Genomic DNA, 17,123 nt, shown 5'->3' with positions numbered 1-17,123 from the left:
ACAGGAGGCACGGAAGCACCTCAGCTGCTCTGGGGCCTTAACCATTAGAGACAAAGTCCAACGGCTTGACCCTCCCTGTCCCTCAAGCTCCCCTTGTCCCGGGCTTGTTACAAATGACGACGGTAGGAAAATACACGGTGACATCAGACACAGGCTGGGCAGGAACAGGGAATGCTGGGCGCTCCCTGTGCCCACAGCAGTCTTCGAGGGTCTTGGCAAAGGAGCCAAGCATGTACACAAGGGGTTCTTGGTGCCCGCCCCCCCCCCACACACACAATCCCCAACGGCTGCTGTTCCTTCCTGGTAGTTTTCATCTTTTACAAACATCATGACAGTAAAAAATTAGAAACGAAGGACAATACCCTTCAGACAGCATGTCCCCTCTTGCCAAATTGTGCAAAGACAGTTCAGATGCAGCTGCCATCTTGCACACCTCTGCCCGGATCTTTCCCCAGAGAGAGCACAGGAGGGTGCTTTGCCTAAGCGTGACTGGTCCCACTTGGATTTTCCGTCGGGGAAAAGCCCACCTTGAACGTGGCTGGTCGTGTAGGTGTGTGTGGTGGCGGTGGTGTCTAGGGCAGGATGGTAGGTTTTTGTCTCTCTCTCTCTCTTTTTTTTTTTTTTTTTGGTCCACAGACCTCTCAGCTGGCTCCAAAAACGTCTCTCCCTGATTCTGGGGACTGGGGCCTCGATATCTCAAACGGCTCCTGCGGAGACTGGGAGGCCCTTCTGGCAGTTAATATCCTGAGGATCTCGGAGAGCTGCTTCTCAATGTTGGTCATTTTGCTGTTCAAGGCCTTGATGTCCTCCTTCAGCTCGTGTTTCACCTCCAGGACGGTGGCCTGCAGCGTCTGCTCGGGGATGGGGTAGAAGCCGTGCTTGACCTCTGCCAAGACGGGGCTCCGGTCCTGGGGGCTCCGGGCCTCGCCCACGTGGTCCAGGCGCAGGTCGCTCTTGGTGATGCCACTGTCACACGAGTCCGTCTTCTTGAGGGTGGCCTCGCCGGTGGCCTTTGTCCTCTCGGGGAGGGTCTCCATGGACTCGGCCTTGGACACCTTGCTCCAGTCCTCGGCCTTCCCGCCGGCGTCCTTGAAGCGGGCCCAGCCCTTGCGCTTGGCGCCGTCGCCTGCGCCCCCGGCCCCGGGCGCCTGCAGCCGGGCGTGGTCCAGCCCTGAGGCCGCGGCGGCCGCGGGGAAGGCGACGGGCGTGGCAGGGCTCTCGCGGACCGTGACGACGCTGGCCTTCCCCAGACCGTGGTGGCTGTGCTCCGCCAGGACACTGCCCTTCTCCACATCCAGGTCGTCCAGGTCCCGGCCACCCCGCTCCGCAGCCAACCTGGCCTCCTTCTGCTGTCGGAACCTCTGGAAGAGCCGCCGGACCGGGTGGTCCGGGGGCAGGATGAGCGGGGCCTCGTTCTTGCGTTTCATGCGCTCCTCCTCCTCCCGTTTCACGTCGCTGATCTTGCGGAAGACGATCTGGCGGAAACACAGGGACACGCGCGTTAAGCCGGTGCTGGCACTGGCGGAGCTCGGCCCCTCTGCCCATCACCGCACCCCGCCCAGCCCCCCTCCCGCCCCCCAGGGATGGGGCTCACAGCGAGGCCTCTGGGGCCTTTCTCAGCGACAGCAATCCAGTCCCTTTCTGACCTGTTCCCACCTCTCCACCACTAGGGACTCCACTCCTGCTGTCACCCTCCCTCCTCAAGAGAATCAAGCCTCCAGCGTCTCCATCCCCGCAAGCCCGGAGGCTGGAGACACCAAGTGGCCTCCTCCCAGGAGGCTGCCCTGGCCTCTGAGCCTGGGCCCCCTTTCACCGGTCCTGGCCTGCACTTCAGTATCATCTGGCGAGGGCTTCAAAAATCACTTCTCTGACCCCACCTCAGACCTACTGCATTCAAATCACCAGATGGGAAGCCCTTGAATCTGTACCTCAAAAGGCTCCCCAGGTGATTGTGAAGCACCCAAGTTGGAGCATCCCTGACAGATTACACGACCGTCCAGAGTCATTCAGCCAGTCCCCAGGCTACGACTGCCCTTGGCATCTGCAGATCTGAAGCCCACGTGGATGCAGTTGGCTGTGAAAAGTACAGGCTGGTCTCAGTACCTCCCTGTCCTCAGGGAGCTCACGGGAGAAGAAAGGCCCATGACCTTCACGTTACTTCATGTATTCCTAATGACCCCACGGAGGTCACCAGAGCACAGATCATTATCCCTGTTTTAGAGACGAGGAAGTCAAGGCTCAGGGTAGCTAAATGTCACGTAACAGATAAGTTTCCTCGAAGAAACTTGTACCCGAGCAATTAAACCTCAGATCCATTCGATGTCCAAGAGGAACTTACTGACGATGGAGGACAAGGCTTTATGTGGAGGAGGGAGAGCCGGCCAGCAACACCATCTCGTGACTCTGGCTCTGAGGGCAGCACAAGCCACATACTACAAGGGTTCCCCTGGGCCGACATCGGCTTATGTTGCATGTGGCAGGTATATCAAGGACATATCTGACTCATCCCATACCTGAACTTGTACGAAGCAATTTGCAACGAGTTATTTGATTAACTGACCAGAGGGTTTGAGATTATTGAGAAGTAGGGAAGAGGTCTGGGGGATGGAGAGGGGCAGCTTTCCCATCACCACAATCTGGAAAGCCCTGTGCGGGCAGCCTCTGACCAGCCCATTACCTGCACAAGGACTTGCCGCCGGACCCTCAGGTCTTGGGGAGGTACATGTGGTGGTGTGCCAGGAGCCTGGGCTCTGGGGTCTCAGCTGTGCCACATAGCTGTGAGACCCCAAAGGTTTCTTCATTTCTGAGTCTCCGTTTCTCCCTTCAAAAATGGGGAAAACCCCTACTTTTTCAACTTGATGTAAAGCCAACAGAAGATTACCTATGTGAAAGCACTGGCCCACTGGGAATGCTCAAAAGGAATCCTCTTGCCCCCACATTTTCAAGGCCTTTGCTTCCCCTTTTAACCTAGGTGCACAAGATAACATAATTCACACTGCTTCCTCTAGGAAGCCCCCACCCACCCAGGCTCTACGATGGCACCACTCCTTAGGTTCTCAGATATGACCAACAAGATGGTCATTTTATATAAAGTGCCAGTAAATACAGAAGAACCCAGCAAACACTGAATTGCTGATGCAAATGATCAGTCAGCAAATTGTTGGCAAGCTGCAGGCTCACACCTGTCACCTGACCTCTCCATCAAACCCCCTGTCACTGGATGACTTGATACTAGCAGGTGGGTGGGATGGGGTGGCCACTCCTCTTGCCACCTGGCTAAATCTTCAAGCTGCATTACATGGGTCCCCGTGCAAGGCTTTCTGACCTCCACTGGACAGCATTTCTCCCATCCCTGCCCTTATCCCTCCCCTGCCCAGCTGTAATTTTATAACTCTCCCTTCCCCTGGTTCCCTTCAGCCATATCCCACCTGCTCCTACGCTCTAGCCTGCAGATCCAAACTGTGGGACTCAGGAGAACCCTTCCACACTGAAAAGGACCCAACGAAATGGATCACAGGGATGGGAGAATGATGACAAGTAGAACGATCGGACCCTTCTGTCTGTTTCCCACTGCTCTGAGTTGGCAGTCTCCCACCTCTGTTCTGGGAAGGGCCCTTGATATCTATCAAGAACCCAAATCCTCCTCACTCCAAGGTCCGGCTCAAACAGCACCTCCTCCACCAAGCCCTCTTCGATTTCATGGGCCTCTCGGTTATCCCCCCACCTCCCAATCCTAGCGGCACTTGTCGTGCTCATTCTTCCACTCTTAACTACTTTCTGTGTCCATAGGCAGTAGAGATGCTATTTACTGCCTCACCCACTCTCAGAGAAGGGAGGAAAGATGAAGAGGATAAGGAAAGAAGATGCAACAGAGAAGAATGAGGGGAAAAAAGAGAGAAAAGGGCAGAATGGATGACAATGTGAATATACCCCAAAGAGATGATGGTTTTTAGAGCTGTCTGGTTCCTGCCATTATTCTGAAGAACATTTGATTCTTATCAACAGCCCCCTTTACAACTCTATGCCAATAAAATGGACAACCTAGAAGAAATGGACAAATTCATAGAAAGGTACAATCTCCTAAGACTGAACCAGGAAGGAATAGAAAATATGAACAGACCAAAATTGGCACAACATTGTAAATCAACTATACTTTAATAAAACAATAAAAAGAAAAAGTAAAATATGAACAGACTAATTACAAGTACTGAAATTGAATCTGTGATTTAAAAACTCCCAACAGAAGCTCCTGTTGTGGCACAGTGGGTTAAAGATCTGCATCTGGCATAGGATGCAGCTGGTGGCTCAGACTCAATCCCTGGACCAGGAATTTCCATATGATGTGGGTGTGGCCATCAAAACAAACAAACAAAAGAAAAACAACACCCGACAAACAAAACTTTAGGGCCAGATAGCTTTATAGGCGAATTCTATCAAACATTTAGAGAAGCGTTAACACCAGTCTTTCTGAAACTCTTCCAAAAAGCTGCAGAGGAAGGAATACTTCCAAACTCATTCTGTAAGGCCACCATCAGCCTAATACACAAAACAACAAAGATATCACCAAAAAAAGAGTATTACAGGCCAATAACATTGATGAACACAGACACAAAAATACTCAATAAAATACCAGCAAACAGAATCCAACAATACATTAAAAGGATCGTACATCACAATCAAATGGGATTTATCCCAGGGGTGCAAGGATTCTTCAATATCCTCAAATCATTCAGTATGATACCACATTAACAAACCAAAGAATAAAAACCATATGATCATCTCGATAGAGCAGAAAAAGCTTGTGATAAATGGAAGTAAAACAAACAAATGGGACCTACTTAAAATATTTTGCATAGCAAATGAAACCATAAACAAAATGAAAAGACATTCTACAAAGTGGGAGAAAATATTTGCACATGATATGGCCAACAAGGGATTAATCTCTAAAATATACAAACAGCTCATACAGTTCAATATAAATGAGAAGATCTAAATAGACATTTCTCCAAAGAAGACATACAGATGGACAAGAGGCACATGTAAAGAAGCTCAACATCATTAATTATTAGAGAAATGCAAATCAAAACAATGTGGTGTCACCTCACCACCAGTCAGAATGGCCATCATCAAAAAGTCTACAAATAATAACTGTTGGAGCGGGTCTAGAGACAAAGGGAACTCTTTACAATCTTGGTGGGAATGTAGAAGACATTATGGAAAACAGTATGGAAGTTCTTCAAAAAACCAAAAATAGAGTTGCCATATGGTCCTGCAATCCCACCCCTGAGCATATATCTTGACAAAAATATAATTTAAAAAGTTACATACATCCCTATATTCACCCCAACATGAATAGGGATGTATAGTAACACTGTGTTGCAACAGCCAAGATATAGAAGCAACCTAATGGACATTTTATATATATATCAAGGAAGTTTACTTGGCCATAGAAAAGAATGAAATGATGCCATTTGGAGCAAGATGGATGGACCTAGAGATGATCATACTAAGTGAAGTAAACCAAAGAGAAAGACAAATATCACATGATAAGACTTATATGTGGAATCTAAGTACACACAGACAAACTTTTTTCCAAAACAGAAAGATTCTCACAGACATAAAAAAACAAACTTATGGGGAAGGGGAGGAGGGATATATTAAGAGGTTGGGATTAACATATATATACTACTATATATAAAATAGATAACTAGTGAGGGGCTACAGTACATCATAGGAACTATACTCAATATTTTGTAATAATCTATAAGGGAAAAGATTCTGAATTGCTGTGCTGTATGTCTGAAACTAACACAATATTATAATCAACTATACTTCAATTCAACAATTTAAAAAAAATCCCCTTTTAACTTGAGCTCATATGAATGGGGTTTTATTCCTTTTAAGCAACAATTTCTAAACAAGATACCAGTTACTTACATCTGTACATCTGTACCTCTGAAGGCTCCCTGCAGGCCTAGCATAGTACTTTGCATGTCACATTGTGCCTTTTACTTTTTAAAAAAACGTATTATCTGGAGTTTCCGATGTGGAGCAGTGGAAACGAATCTGCCTAGGAACCATAAGGTTGCAGGTTCTATCCCTGACCTCACTCAGTGGGTTAAGGATCTGGCATTGCTGTGAACTGTGCTGTAGGTCGCAGATGCGGCTCAAATCCTGTGTTGCTGTGGCTGTGGCATAGGCTGGCAGCTGTAGCTCCAATTTGACCCCTAGACTGTGAACCTCATATGCCACAGGTGTGGCCCTAAAAAAAAAAAAAAAAAAAGTAAATAAAAAATTTATTATATACTCTAAGAGAGCAGAAATTGATTTGTTCACTATTTCCAGCACTTAGAAGGTGCCTGGCACCTAGGGATCCTCAATAAATACTTCTAGAATGAATGAATAAATGAGCGGATAGAAACAGATACAAATGAGCTAATGAATCAACGTTACAATGTCTTCTACTTGGAAAGATGAAGTGACAGAGGTCATAATCAATGTTAGAAAAGGAAAGGATTGGCTCAGAACACACAGGGTCCTCTTAGCAACTCTCTCAATATCAAAGGTCAGGTGGCCTCTGAGACTTGAAATGAGATGTTTTAAGACCAAAGGAAGGACTTTTCAGATATTGAGGAGTCAAAACTTATGAGGCTGTAGAGTGAAGTATACCCCACTCCCACCCTGCCATACACACAAATCTGTGTCTGATCTTTGTGTCTATTGGGCAGAAGGAAAAAGAGAGATTACAAATGGTCTTCCCTATATACAACATATATACTCCTGAAGAGAAGTGTGTAAATAAAATCCCAAAGGATTTCCATTTTCACTCACCTTCATTTCAGACTGACCTAATCCTGATTCCATCATCTCTGTGTGACCAGTTTTTTTCTTTTCTGTCTCTTACATTATCTCAGAGAGCTGATACTTAGAAGTAGCCCTAAGATAAACCTGTCGTTTGTTTATTTATTCATTTTGCTATGAGGACAAGTGCTCTTGCATTTTTCTTTTGTGCAAACTTGGATCTTCCTGTGGAAGACAATCCAATGTCATGGGACGAACCTGGCCTGGGAACTGGAAGACTGGAGGGTTTGTTTCAGTCCTGCTGGACCCTGAGCGAGCTGTCCCTTCACATCTGCCCTCACCAGCTGGACAGCCTCCTTTCCCAACTCCTAGCACAACTATGCCAGGTTTTCTTTCTGTTTTCCTGTTATATATTGAGCTTCAATGTAATATTTCAGTCTAGGAAAGGATTCTGTAGCCCTGAATATCATTTTGAAAACCAATGGGTGGGATCATCTCTAAACTCCCTTCTAGAACGAACAATTAATGATTTTAATAATGAAGTACTTTGTGTTGTGCTTTATAGCTTATTCCACATACTCAAGTGCATTATCTCATTTAAGCCAAAATTCCTGAAAGGTGTGCAAGGACCGCCTCCACAATTTGACAGTTGAAGAGCTGGGAAAGCTGGGGTTTAGTTAGTAGACCGACCTGCTCAATGTCACACAGCTAGGTAGAAAAAGAACTTCAGGGAGTTGGCCAGTGCTCTTGATTTGATGTCTTCTTACTTCGTATCACCAATCCATAGAGAGGGTCCACACCAACAAAGAGGTGCCTGCCAGGGTCTGTCTTGTGGGGTTGTTAACAGGGACTCTCTAATTACTCACTGGGGAGGCCTAGTCCTGGAGACAGGCTAATACTGGTCCAGGCACCAGTGATGGGATAATTCTGGATCCTCCCTAGCCCTGCCAGCCCACAGGAGTACCTGCTGTGTTTGCTGGGCACCAGAAGCCCATGCAGAATTCTGAGCAGCTCTGAATGGGGAGACAGAGAATGCTCCAGGGCAGGGATGGCTGCTGTGCCTCTCATCTATCTCCACATCCCTCCGAAGGCTCACTAAGCAATGACCTGGAGCCTGGGAGGCCTTTAATAAACAGTTGAGCTGACCTGAATTGACACCTGGCTTCTTAAGCTGCAGGGCTTCCTGAGCAGTTATTTTCAAGTTTGTTCGAAAAAATAATCCCTCTTGGACTGAGGTGAGTCAGGACCATCAGCTGCCTCTTCTGGGTTGTATTTAAGGAGCTCAAACCCCATCAAGACCAACCCTAGGGGAGTTGGAGCCCCCTCAGAGTCACTGAGCAACAGGATCCCTGTAGCACATGTAGGTGATAGACAGGCCTGGGAGGGAAATGGACCACCTAGAGTCCTGGCAGCACAGAGAATGGGAGTCCAGTTACTTAAAGGAGATTCTATCAGGGAGTAAAAAGATACACATAATGTCAATTTCCTGTGGTTTGCATAAACAGAGACTGAAGTATGAATCACAGAAAACCATAGATAAACCAAAAGGGATTTATTTTGTTTTTTATTGAATTCTGACACATGTCCCAAATCTGAAACACACAGAGAATAGTAGAAAGAACACAGACTTGGAATGTTCCCAATTCTGCCACTGACCTGCTGCTGTGTGGCCTTGGGCAAGTCACATCCTTCTCTGGCTGAAATGGATCAACAGTTCTCAAGTCTGGCTGCAGTTCAGAACCACCTGGAGGCATTGTTACCTACTGAGTGAGAACTTCCTGTGGCCAGGTCAGAAACTGGCATTTGCAGCAAACGCTCAAGGGATTCTGCTTACCCAGAGTCTTAGAACCCCAGGACTGATGGCTAGTGAGGTCACTGCCATTCTGCCATGTGAAAGTGCACATGCACTCATGCAGGAGGGTGGCCACTCACCACCCCAGTCCCCTCCTCACCTCTCAGCCTAAGCCCACACTTCTAGCCTAGCTTAGCTGTCCTTCCCTCCTATGCGGTGCTGGGACTGAGCCAGGGCAGGACGGGGTCGTGGGGGAGGAGGGAGGATGACATCAATGAGACCATCGAGCCCCTGGTCCCTGGATGACTGAAAGGAGACTGCCTGGTAAGCCTTGCAATCACTTTTAGCTCCTTCTTTCTTTGATTTGACAAAAAGCTGGTTTGCTCTCTAGAGTAGAGGACACCATGCCAAGCAAACATTTATTGAGCATCTACTGCATGCAAGGCACACACATATTGCTACTCCATGACAGGGGAAGGCCAAGCCTCTTCCCTCAGAGTTGGGGTCCATGCTGGCACTGACTCAAGCCACTTAGAAAGAACAGTGTATGTGCTCCCCTCCAGTGGCGGGGGGGCACTCTAATGCCCCTAAAGACCCTGGTGACATTGCCTTCCTCATGGTTTCCTCAGCTACCAGGCCCCCTCCACCAATGGCCCTGCCTGGTTTTACGGGAGAGCATAAGCACGAAGATTAATGAACATGGCCATCTTAAAAGGTGAAAAAGCAAACTGTGGAACATCCATACCGTGGAATACTGCTCGGTGATGAAAGGGAACACATTTTTGAGACACACAGTAACTTGGGTGAATCTCCCAAGTTTCACGTGGAGAAAACTAATCCCTCAATGCTAAATACTGTCTTATTACACAAACACAGTATCACTGAAATGACAAAACTATAAAAGTGAGGAAGACACGCGTGATGTCTAGGGACTGTGGAAATGCAGGTAGGATCCAGGGGGTGGGGGCTGAAGACCATGTGAGGAGTCCTTGAGGCAAAGTAAACGTTCTGTATCTTGACCGTCAATGCCAATATACTAAATGTGATGTTTTACTATAGTTTTGCAAGATGGAAACGCTGGAGAAACTAGTAAGGGGTATATAGACTGTTATGAATTGCATATGAATATAGTTTTTTCTTCCGAATAAAGTTTATTAAAAGAAAAAAAAAAGGAAACTGAAAATAGGGAAAAACAAACAGGAGATGGAGAGATACAACAGGGCAGTAGGTTGGGTTTTGCTTTTTGAAAAGGCTGCTTCTTAACCCCCTCAGAATGGCCATTTCTGTTCTTTGTGGAATCAAATGCTCCACTTTTCACTCAACAGCATCATGAACATGGGGTCCACCCAGAACAGGAGCCTCAGAGGGTAGGGGGTTCCCAGAGGGACTGAGGCCAGTCTAGGTCAGTAATCACTCCCTGAGCTAAGACCCTGCACTGCCAGTGCCTGGAGCTAGAAGAGAATAAAGCACAGTCCTGCCCTGCAGGAGACTGGCACATGCCCAGCTTAGGCACAAGGTGCTGGAGGTGCTGGGACGGGGGAGGGCAGAGTCATGTGCAGTGATAACTCTGGATCCCAGACAGACTTGGGATTATGGTCCCCAAGCTCAGTTTCTTTGTCTGTGAAAGCAGGTAATATGACTGATTTCACAAGGTCACCATGAAGATAAAGTTGGAGAATGTTAGTAAATGCTTAAGAAGAGCACCTGACACTTAATAGTTGCTGAGGAAATGTATTATGTATCATTCTTTGTGGGGGTGATCCTCCAGATGGTTCTAGAAAAATAAGCTGGCATTAGGAATAAAAGGTGAAAATTTGGGGCAAAGGCATTCATGCAGGGCACTGCACATGTAATGGCACCAAAAGCAGAAATGCCACCCAACAGAGAAGAATGTCTTTGTGGCAGCAGTCCCACTGCGGGAGGGACCGACTGTTGTTAAATGTTTGACCTACACTATTTCATACCATCATTCAAGCAGCCTCAGCAGGTGGGTACGATCATCTTTATTTTTCAAATGAGGAAAACTGAGCTTAGAAAGGGTAGGTGGGGAGTTCCCGTCGTGGCGCAGTGGTTAACGAATCCGACTAGGAACCATGAGGTTGCGGGTTCGGTCCCTGCCCTTGCTCAGTGGGTTAACGATCCGGCGTTGCCGTGAGCTGTGGTGTAGGTTGCAGACGCGGCTTGGATCCTGCGTTGCTGTGGCTCTGGCGTAGACCAGTGGCTACAGCTCTGATTCCACCCCTAGCCTGGGAACCTCCATATGCCGTGGGAGCGGCCCAAAGAAATAGCAAAAAGACAAAAAAAAAAAAAAAAAAAGAAAGGGTAGGTGAGGGCACCCAGCTAGTGGCGCTGACTCAAACCCTAGCCATTTGAGTCCCCATCCATTGTCCATATTCTAAGCCATTCTGCCAGGGGAAATGCCTTGGTTTTAGGGAAAAGGATGATTTTCTCTCTTATATATTAGATAATCTCTATCCATGCCCCACCACCCCTCTCTGCAAGTTTATCTTACTCTCTGTCCATTAGCAAATTCTCTAAAGAATTCAAGGACAGTGAAGTATAAGATCTGGCTAAGGGGAGGAAAGAGGCCAAGAAGCTGAGGCTCTTGGGCCATTTAAGAAGTGAAAGACCCACCAGATACATTAGGACTTATTAGTGTGGTACTTTAATTCATCAGGATGGAGGAATGACTTAGTGTGAGATGCAGGCTTTGAGTGGTCAAGGCAAGAAAGAGCAGCTGTGAGACACATGAGCTGAGTGTTCTGGTTACTGGAAAATCTTGCCTTCTTGGAGAGCAGTGAGGTCCCCATTTATCCTCAGGGCATGGCACCGAGTAGGAGGGGCAGGAACAGAGATCCCAGTGGACTTTATCTATGAAGAAGTCTAGAGGCTAGGGGTTCCTCTGCTGTCAGGCAGCCTGGTCCAGTGCTTCTCAGAGTGCAGCTCACGGGCTGGTTCCCTCCCACCACCATGCCACATCTGCACTTTCTTCCAGCATTAATCAAGAATGACCTTGCCAGACCCCTTAGCGACATCCCATGAAGACTGGTGTCATCTCGCTCACTCTTGTAATGACCCCACTAAAAGCAAGAGGATCAGCCAGGTCTTTTGACAGATTAGCCGGGGTCCAAAAGACTCCTAAGATACGCATGCTCCCCTGTCTTCGGGAAGGTGAAAACCTAAGAGGAATGAGGATCCTTCCTTCCGACACCGCCAAGCGAAGGAAACGTGTCCCTTGTTTGCTACTCAGGGAAGAGATGGCACTGTTGTGTGGGAGTCACTGTACTCTAGTGTTTCACTAGGGCCGTATTTGCCACTCTCTTCCTTGCTTCGTGCTCCTTATGTATAGTGGATTGGATTATAAACACCACAAGATAGGTTCACCCAAACCTCGAAATGTGATGGTATTTGATATAAGGGTCTCGGCAAATCTGATAAGGTATGGATCCTGAGGTGAGGTCATTCTGCATCAAAATGGGCCTTGAATCCAAAGATGAGTATCCTTATAAGAGACAGAAAAGAGAAGACATGAAACACAGAGCAAAAAGGCCATGTGAAGATGAAGGTAGATACTGGAGTTTTGTAGCTAAAAGTCAAGAAACGCCAAGGATTTTTGACAACAACCAGAAGCTAGGAGAGAGACATGGAAACGATTCTTTGCTAAAGCCTCCAGAAGGACCTAATGCTATGGACAGCTTGGTTTTATATTTCCACCTTCCATAACTGTAAGACGATATGTTTCTGTTGTTTAAAGCCACTCAGCTTGTGATCATTTGTTATGGCAGCCCTAGGACTTGCTTTTTTTCATGGCTTCCTCCCATCCCCTCAGTGTGATCCTCCCCAAAGCCCTGCCCTTTGCTTTCTGTGCTCTGTGAAGACTTTCTGCTTCAGTGCTCACCTCACCTTCATGTAGCTAAGAGCCAGCAGAGGTGCTGACAAGACTGGTTCACATGCCCAACCTGCTGTGACCGTGAGGAAGGTTCTCGTCTTTCTAAGCCTGAGTTGTCTTAGCTACAAAAATTCCTACTTCCAGCCTCGCTGCAGTGAGGCAATGAGATGACATTTGTGAGAAACCTCTCCTTCCCTTCACATCCACAAAACAATGCTGCTTTTCTCTCCAGCCCCAGCTCTAAACTCGAATATTTCTATGCAGAGCATGTCTCATAGATCTCTCAACCTCCACTCTCACAATCAAAGACCTCTCTCTTCCCACCCATCTTTCCTGAGTGGTAGCCAAGCCACCAATCAGGCAAGAGGAAATGAAGCCACATGTGGAGCTGGTGACCCCCCCCTCCCATCAGAGATGCTCTAGGACTAAGACAGGTGGACCAGCATTCAGCTTCCAACACTCCCTCAACAACATCTCTCTCCCATCCAGGGAAGATCTGATTGTGACCTCTGAAATCAGGTCAGCACTATTCGGTCTCATGATTCCACAGGAGAACTTAAAGTAGAAGATGCATAGAACTAGGACAAATAATCCTAACATTTATATGGAACCACAAAAAACCCAGAACTGCCAAAGCAATCCTGAGGCAGAAGACCAAAGCTGGAGGCGTTATTGCCTTTTCAGACTTCAGACAATAGTACAAAGCTGCAATAATCAAAGCAGCATGGAATCGACACAAAAACAGATGTATAGGCAATGGAACAGAATAGAGAGCCCAGAAATAATCCTACACAACTACAGTCAATCTACAACAAAGGAAGAAAGGATATGCAATGGAAAAAAGTCTCTTTGGCAAGTAGTGTTGGGAAAGCTAGATGTAAATCAATGAAAGTAGACTATTCCCTCATGCCACATAAAAAAATAGACTCAAAATGCTTTAAAGACATATTTTAAGACATGATACCATAAAATACCTAGAAGAGAACATAGATAAAACATTCTCAGACATAAATCACAGCAATATTTTCTTAGATCAGTCTCCTAAGCAGAAAGAAATAAAACAAATTGGACCTAATCAAACAAAATATTTTACACAGCAAAGGAAACCATCAACAAAATGAAAAGACAACCTACAGAATGAGAGAAAATATTTGTAAATTATGAGACTGACAAGGGGTTAATATCAACAATATACAAAGAGCTCATATAACTCAGTATCAAAAAACAAAACAGAACAGTAAAAAAAAACCAACAAAACAAAATAAAACAACAAACCGAAAAACAAAAACACAGGGAAGACCTAAATAAGCATTTCTCCACAAAACACATACAGGTGGCCAACAGGCACATGAAAAGACGCCCATATCACTAATTATTAGAGAAATGTCCATCAAAACCACAAGGAGGTATCACCTCATACCTGTCAGAATGGCCGTCATCAAAACATCTATAAATAATAAATGCTGGAGAAGGTGTGGCGAAAAGGAAACCCTCCCACACTGTAAATTGGTTCAGTCACTATGGAGAACAGTATGGAAAGTCCTTTAAAAAACTAAAAATAGAGCTACCATATGATCCAGGAATCCCACTCCTGGGTATGTATGTGGAAAAAATGAAAGCTCTAGTTTGAAAAGATACATGCACCCCGCTGTTCGCAGTAGCCCTATTTATAAAGCCAAGACAACAGAAACAACCCAAGTGCCCATCAACAGATGATTGGTTTATGAAATGGTGATATGTGTGTGTGTGTGTGTGCGCACACACACACACATGCACGACTATTACTCAGCCATAAAAAAGAATGAAATATTACCATTTTAAGCAACATGATGGATCTAGACAATATAATACTAAGTGAAGAGAGGTAAATATTACATGGTATTACTCACATGTAGAATCTAAAAAACAATACAAATACATCTATATATAAAACAGAAACAGAGCCATATAGAAAAAATTGTGGTTACCAAAGGGGAAAGGGAGGTGGGAGAGAAATTAGGAGTTTGGGATTAGCATATACAAACTATATCAGATGCATAAAACTCTATAAGATACATAAAACAGATAAGCAACAAGGATTTACTGTATAGCTCAAGGAACTATATTCAATATCTTGTAATAACCTATAATGGAAAATAATCTATTATATATATAGATTATATAATTATAATTATATAATTATAATAGATTATAATCTATTATATATATAACGGAACCACTATTGCTATATACCTGAAACTAACACAATATTATACATCAATTAAAATGTTTTAAAAAAGAAAGTGGAAGATGACCTGGGACTTGCAGAAATCAAAGCCTCCAAATACTTCCCTGAGCGTTCAGCTCACTCTCCTCACGCCTCCCACCTTCAGTAGTTTCCTCCTACCCAATCCTGTCACCATAGTTTGGAAAAGTCGGGACCACGCTTGTCTCCATCCCATGCATAGTCTTCTGAACATTGCTTTTGCCTTCTGGCCTGAGACAGAGAGAACCAGAAAACAGGGGGTGGGGTCTGTCCTGGAAACAGCAGCAAGGAGGGCCCAGGGGCAGGGGGAGCCGGGGCAGGCTCTGAAGACGGACATTTCACCACTGCCACCTTACGTCCCAGCCACTCCCAGGGCTTCTCCTCCCTTCCGCAGCTGAGCCTGCAGCACGAATGACAATGGTGCATGATACCAACCAGACACTCGGTAAAGGACTGGGTAACAGGCTAAGCACTTCGTTCACATCAGTAGCTCACAACCACCCCATGAGGCGGACATGGGAGTATTCACGCAGGCGAGTCTGCACCTGGTATACTCTGATCGCCTTTGCAGCTGGTGCTTCCTACCACAAAGAGAGGACAACAGTTAAGGAGAGATTCTACCCCAACATCTTCTGGTTGGGGGCATTCTTTTGGCTTTTTTTCTAAATTAAAGAATCTGATGCAGGAGTTTCCGTCACAGCTCAGTGGTCAACGAACCCGACTAGCATCCGTGAGGACGCAGGCTTGATCCCTGACCTCGTTCAGTGGGTTAAGGATCTGGCGTCACCGTGAGCTGTGGTGTAGGTCACAGATGCAGCTCGGACGCCGCGTTGCTGTGGCTGTGATGGAGGCTGGCAGCTGCAGCTCCAACTGGACCTCTCCCCTGGGAACCTCCATATGCCGTGGGCACGGCCTAAGCAAAAAAGAAGAAGAATCCGATGCAAAGCTTATATTTGCAGTTATAATTCCACTCTTAAAAAATAGCTGCTTTCTACCAAAACAGCTACGGAGAATTCTGACAGATTGAATGTTACCGAAGAGTGGGCTCTGACATCACTGTCACTGTCCTTTGTCCCTGTGGCATGTGATTTGGCTGCTTGTGACACTCATCATTTCAGCCAGCAGATCAGACCTTCCCACGCACAAAGCACCAGAGCAAATAATTTGATTCAAGCAATTGTCTAGTTTTGAAACATAATGGTTATAACAGCTTCACTGGATTATTCTAGGGTTTGACTTTCCCAATAAATAATCTTCTGTTGCACTGTTCAAGTCCCCGTTTCTCATGTTGGGACACTGACTCTCAGAGCCATCAAATGTCTGAGCCCAAAGGGGGTGCCTTCCCACTGCTTCATCGGGGTACAGCCACTCAGTTGCCAAGGAAACGTGCTGGTTCGGAAAGTATCCACGACTGTCCCACTCAAATGTGAACTCCCGACATTCACCAGAACTAGTCAATACATTGAAATCCCCCACACCTCGGCGTGGGCAGAGCTTAGTGGTCTGGGAGCATCTCAGAACGAGGACCACCTCTCTCCCTGATGTGTGCTCAGAGAGGTACCCGTGCCTTCTTATGAGCTCTCAGCAGATTGGTCCTGAGAGGAGTGGGTGGACTCATCAGGAGTGCCAGTCCTGCTAGCCCCTGTCCTTGCGGGGGTGTTTCAGTGATGGGGATGGGATTGGGAAGAACTGGGAGCTCAGTTGGGAGGAATCCTACATTCCCCACAGGGCCGTGCAGAAGCAAGGGTGCCCCGGTGGGTGTGGGGAGTCAGAGGACTGGTCTGGAGAGGGGCTCCTCAGAGGTGAAGGATTCTTAATAATACCTGAGAGGGTTACTGGCTCCCTGAGCTTTGCTTTTGGGGACCTTAGTCCCCTTCTCTGTGGGATGTGGGGTGCATGTGTGAGAAGGATGGATGGGGGAGGGGGGTCTCTTCCATTCTCACACTTCCATTCTCTGTCTGTGCTGCACTGCTTTACTAAGTGGTCTCTGCCCCAGTAGCTCCACTGCCTTCCTGGAGCAGGGCCCAGGTCTCCCTACTAAAGCATGGGCACCATACCCAGCTTCGGAGTCATATCTGGCCCCACACTGACCGCTAAGGCATGGAGCTGCACGCTGGAGGGGTGCGCAAGAGGAAGCTGCCTGGGCCACATAGCAAAGTGTGGTCAGGAGAAGAGGAGAGGTCCCCAGCCCACATGCTGGCTCAAGCAGCCTTCTTTGCACACACCATCAGAAGTAGAGAAGGCCAGAGCTTGAGTCTGCATACCATTTTCTCATAGAATCCTCTTCCAGCACTGTACCTAAAGCCAGCTAACCATGTTTGAGTCATACCCCAGCTACAGCTGGCTGAGAGACTAGCCCATCACCTTTCCTCTCTAAGCCTTGTTTTCCTCACAGG

At 46.7% G+C, this 17,123-nt stretch overlaps 1 protein-coding gene across 1 annotated transcript in view; it reads right to left on the bottom strand.

The window, feature by feature from the left end:
- Positions 1 to 264: 264 nt before the first annotated feature.
- Positions 265 to 17,123, bottom strand: part of KCNH1 (potassium voltage-gated channel subfamily H member 1) — a 387,725-nt gene continuing 370,866 nt past the window's right edge. Inside the window, exon 11 of the mRNA XM_047753552.1 lies at positions 265 to 1,475. Coding sequence (XP_047609508.1) covers positions 642 to 1,475 — 834 coding nt within the window. The 3' untranslated portion in view covers positions 265 to 641. The remainder of the gene's footprint in view (positions 1,476 to 17,123) is intronic.

This window comes from Phacochoerus africanus, chromosome 11 (assembly GCF_016906955.1).
Source record: "Phacochoerus africanus isolate WHEZ1 chromosome 11, ROS_Pafr_v1, whole genome shotgun sequence".
NCBI classification, from domain to species: domain Eukaryota; kingdom Metazoa; phylum Chordata; class Mammalia; order Artiodactyla; family Suidae; genus Phacochoerus; species Phacochoerus africanus.
Note: the sequence above shows the minus strand (reverse complement) of the source record. Positions and strands in the feature narration are given on the sequence as shown.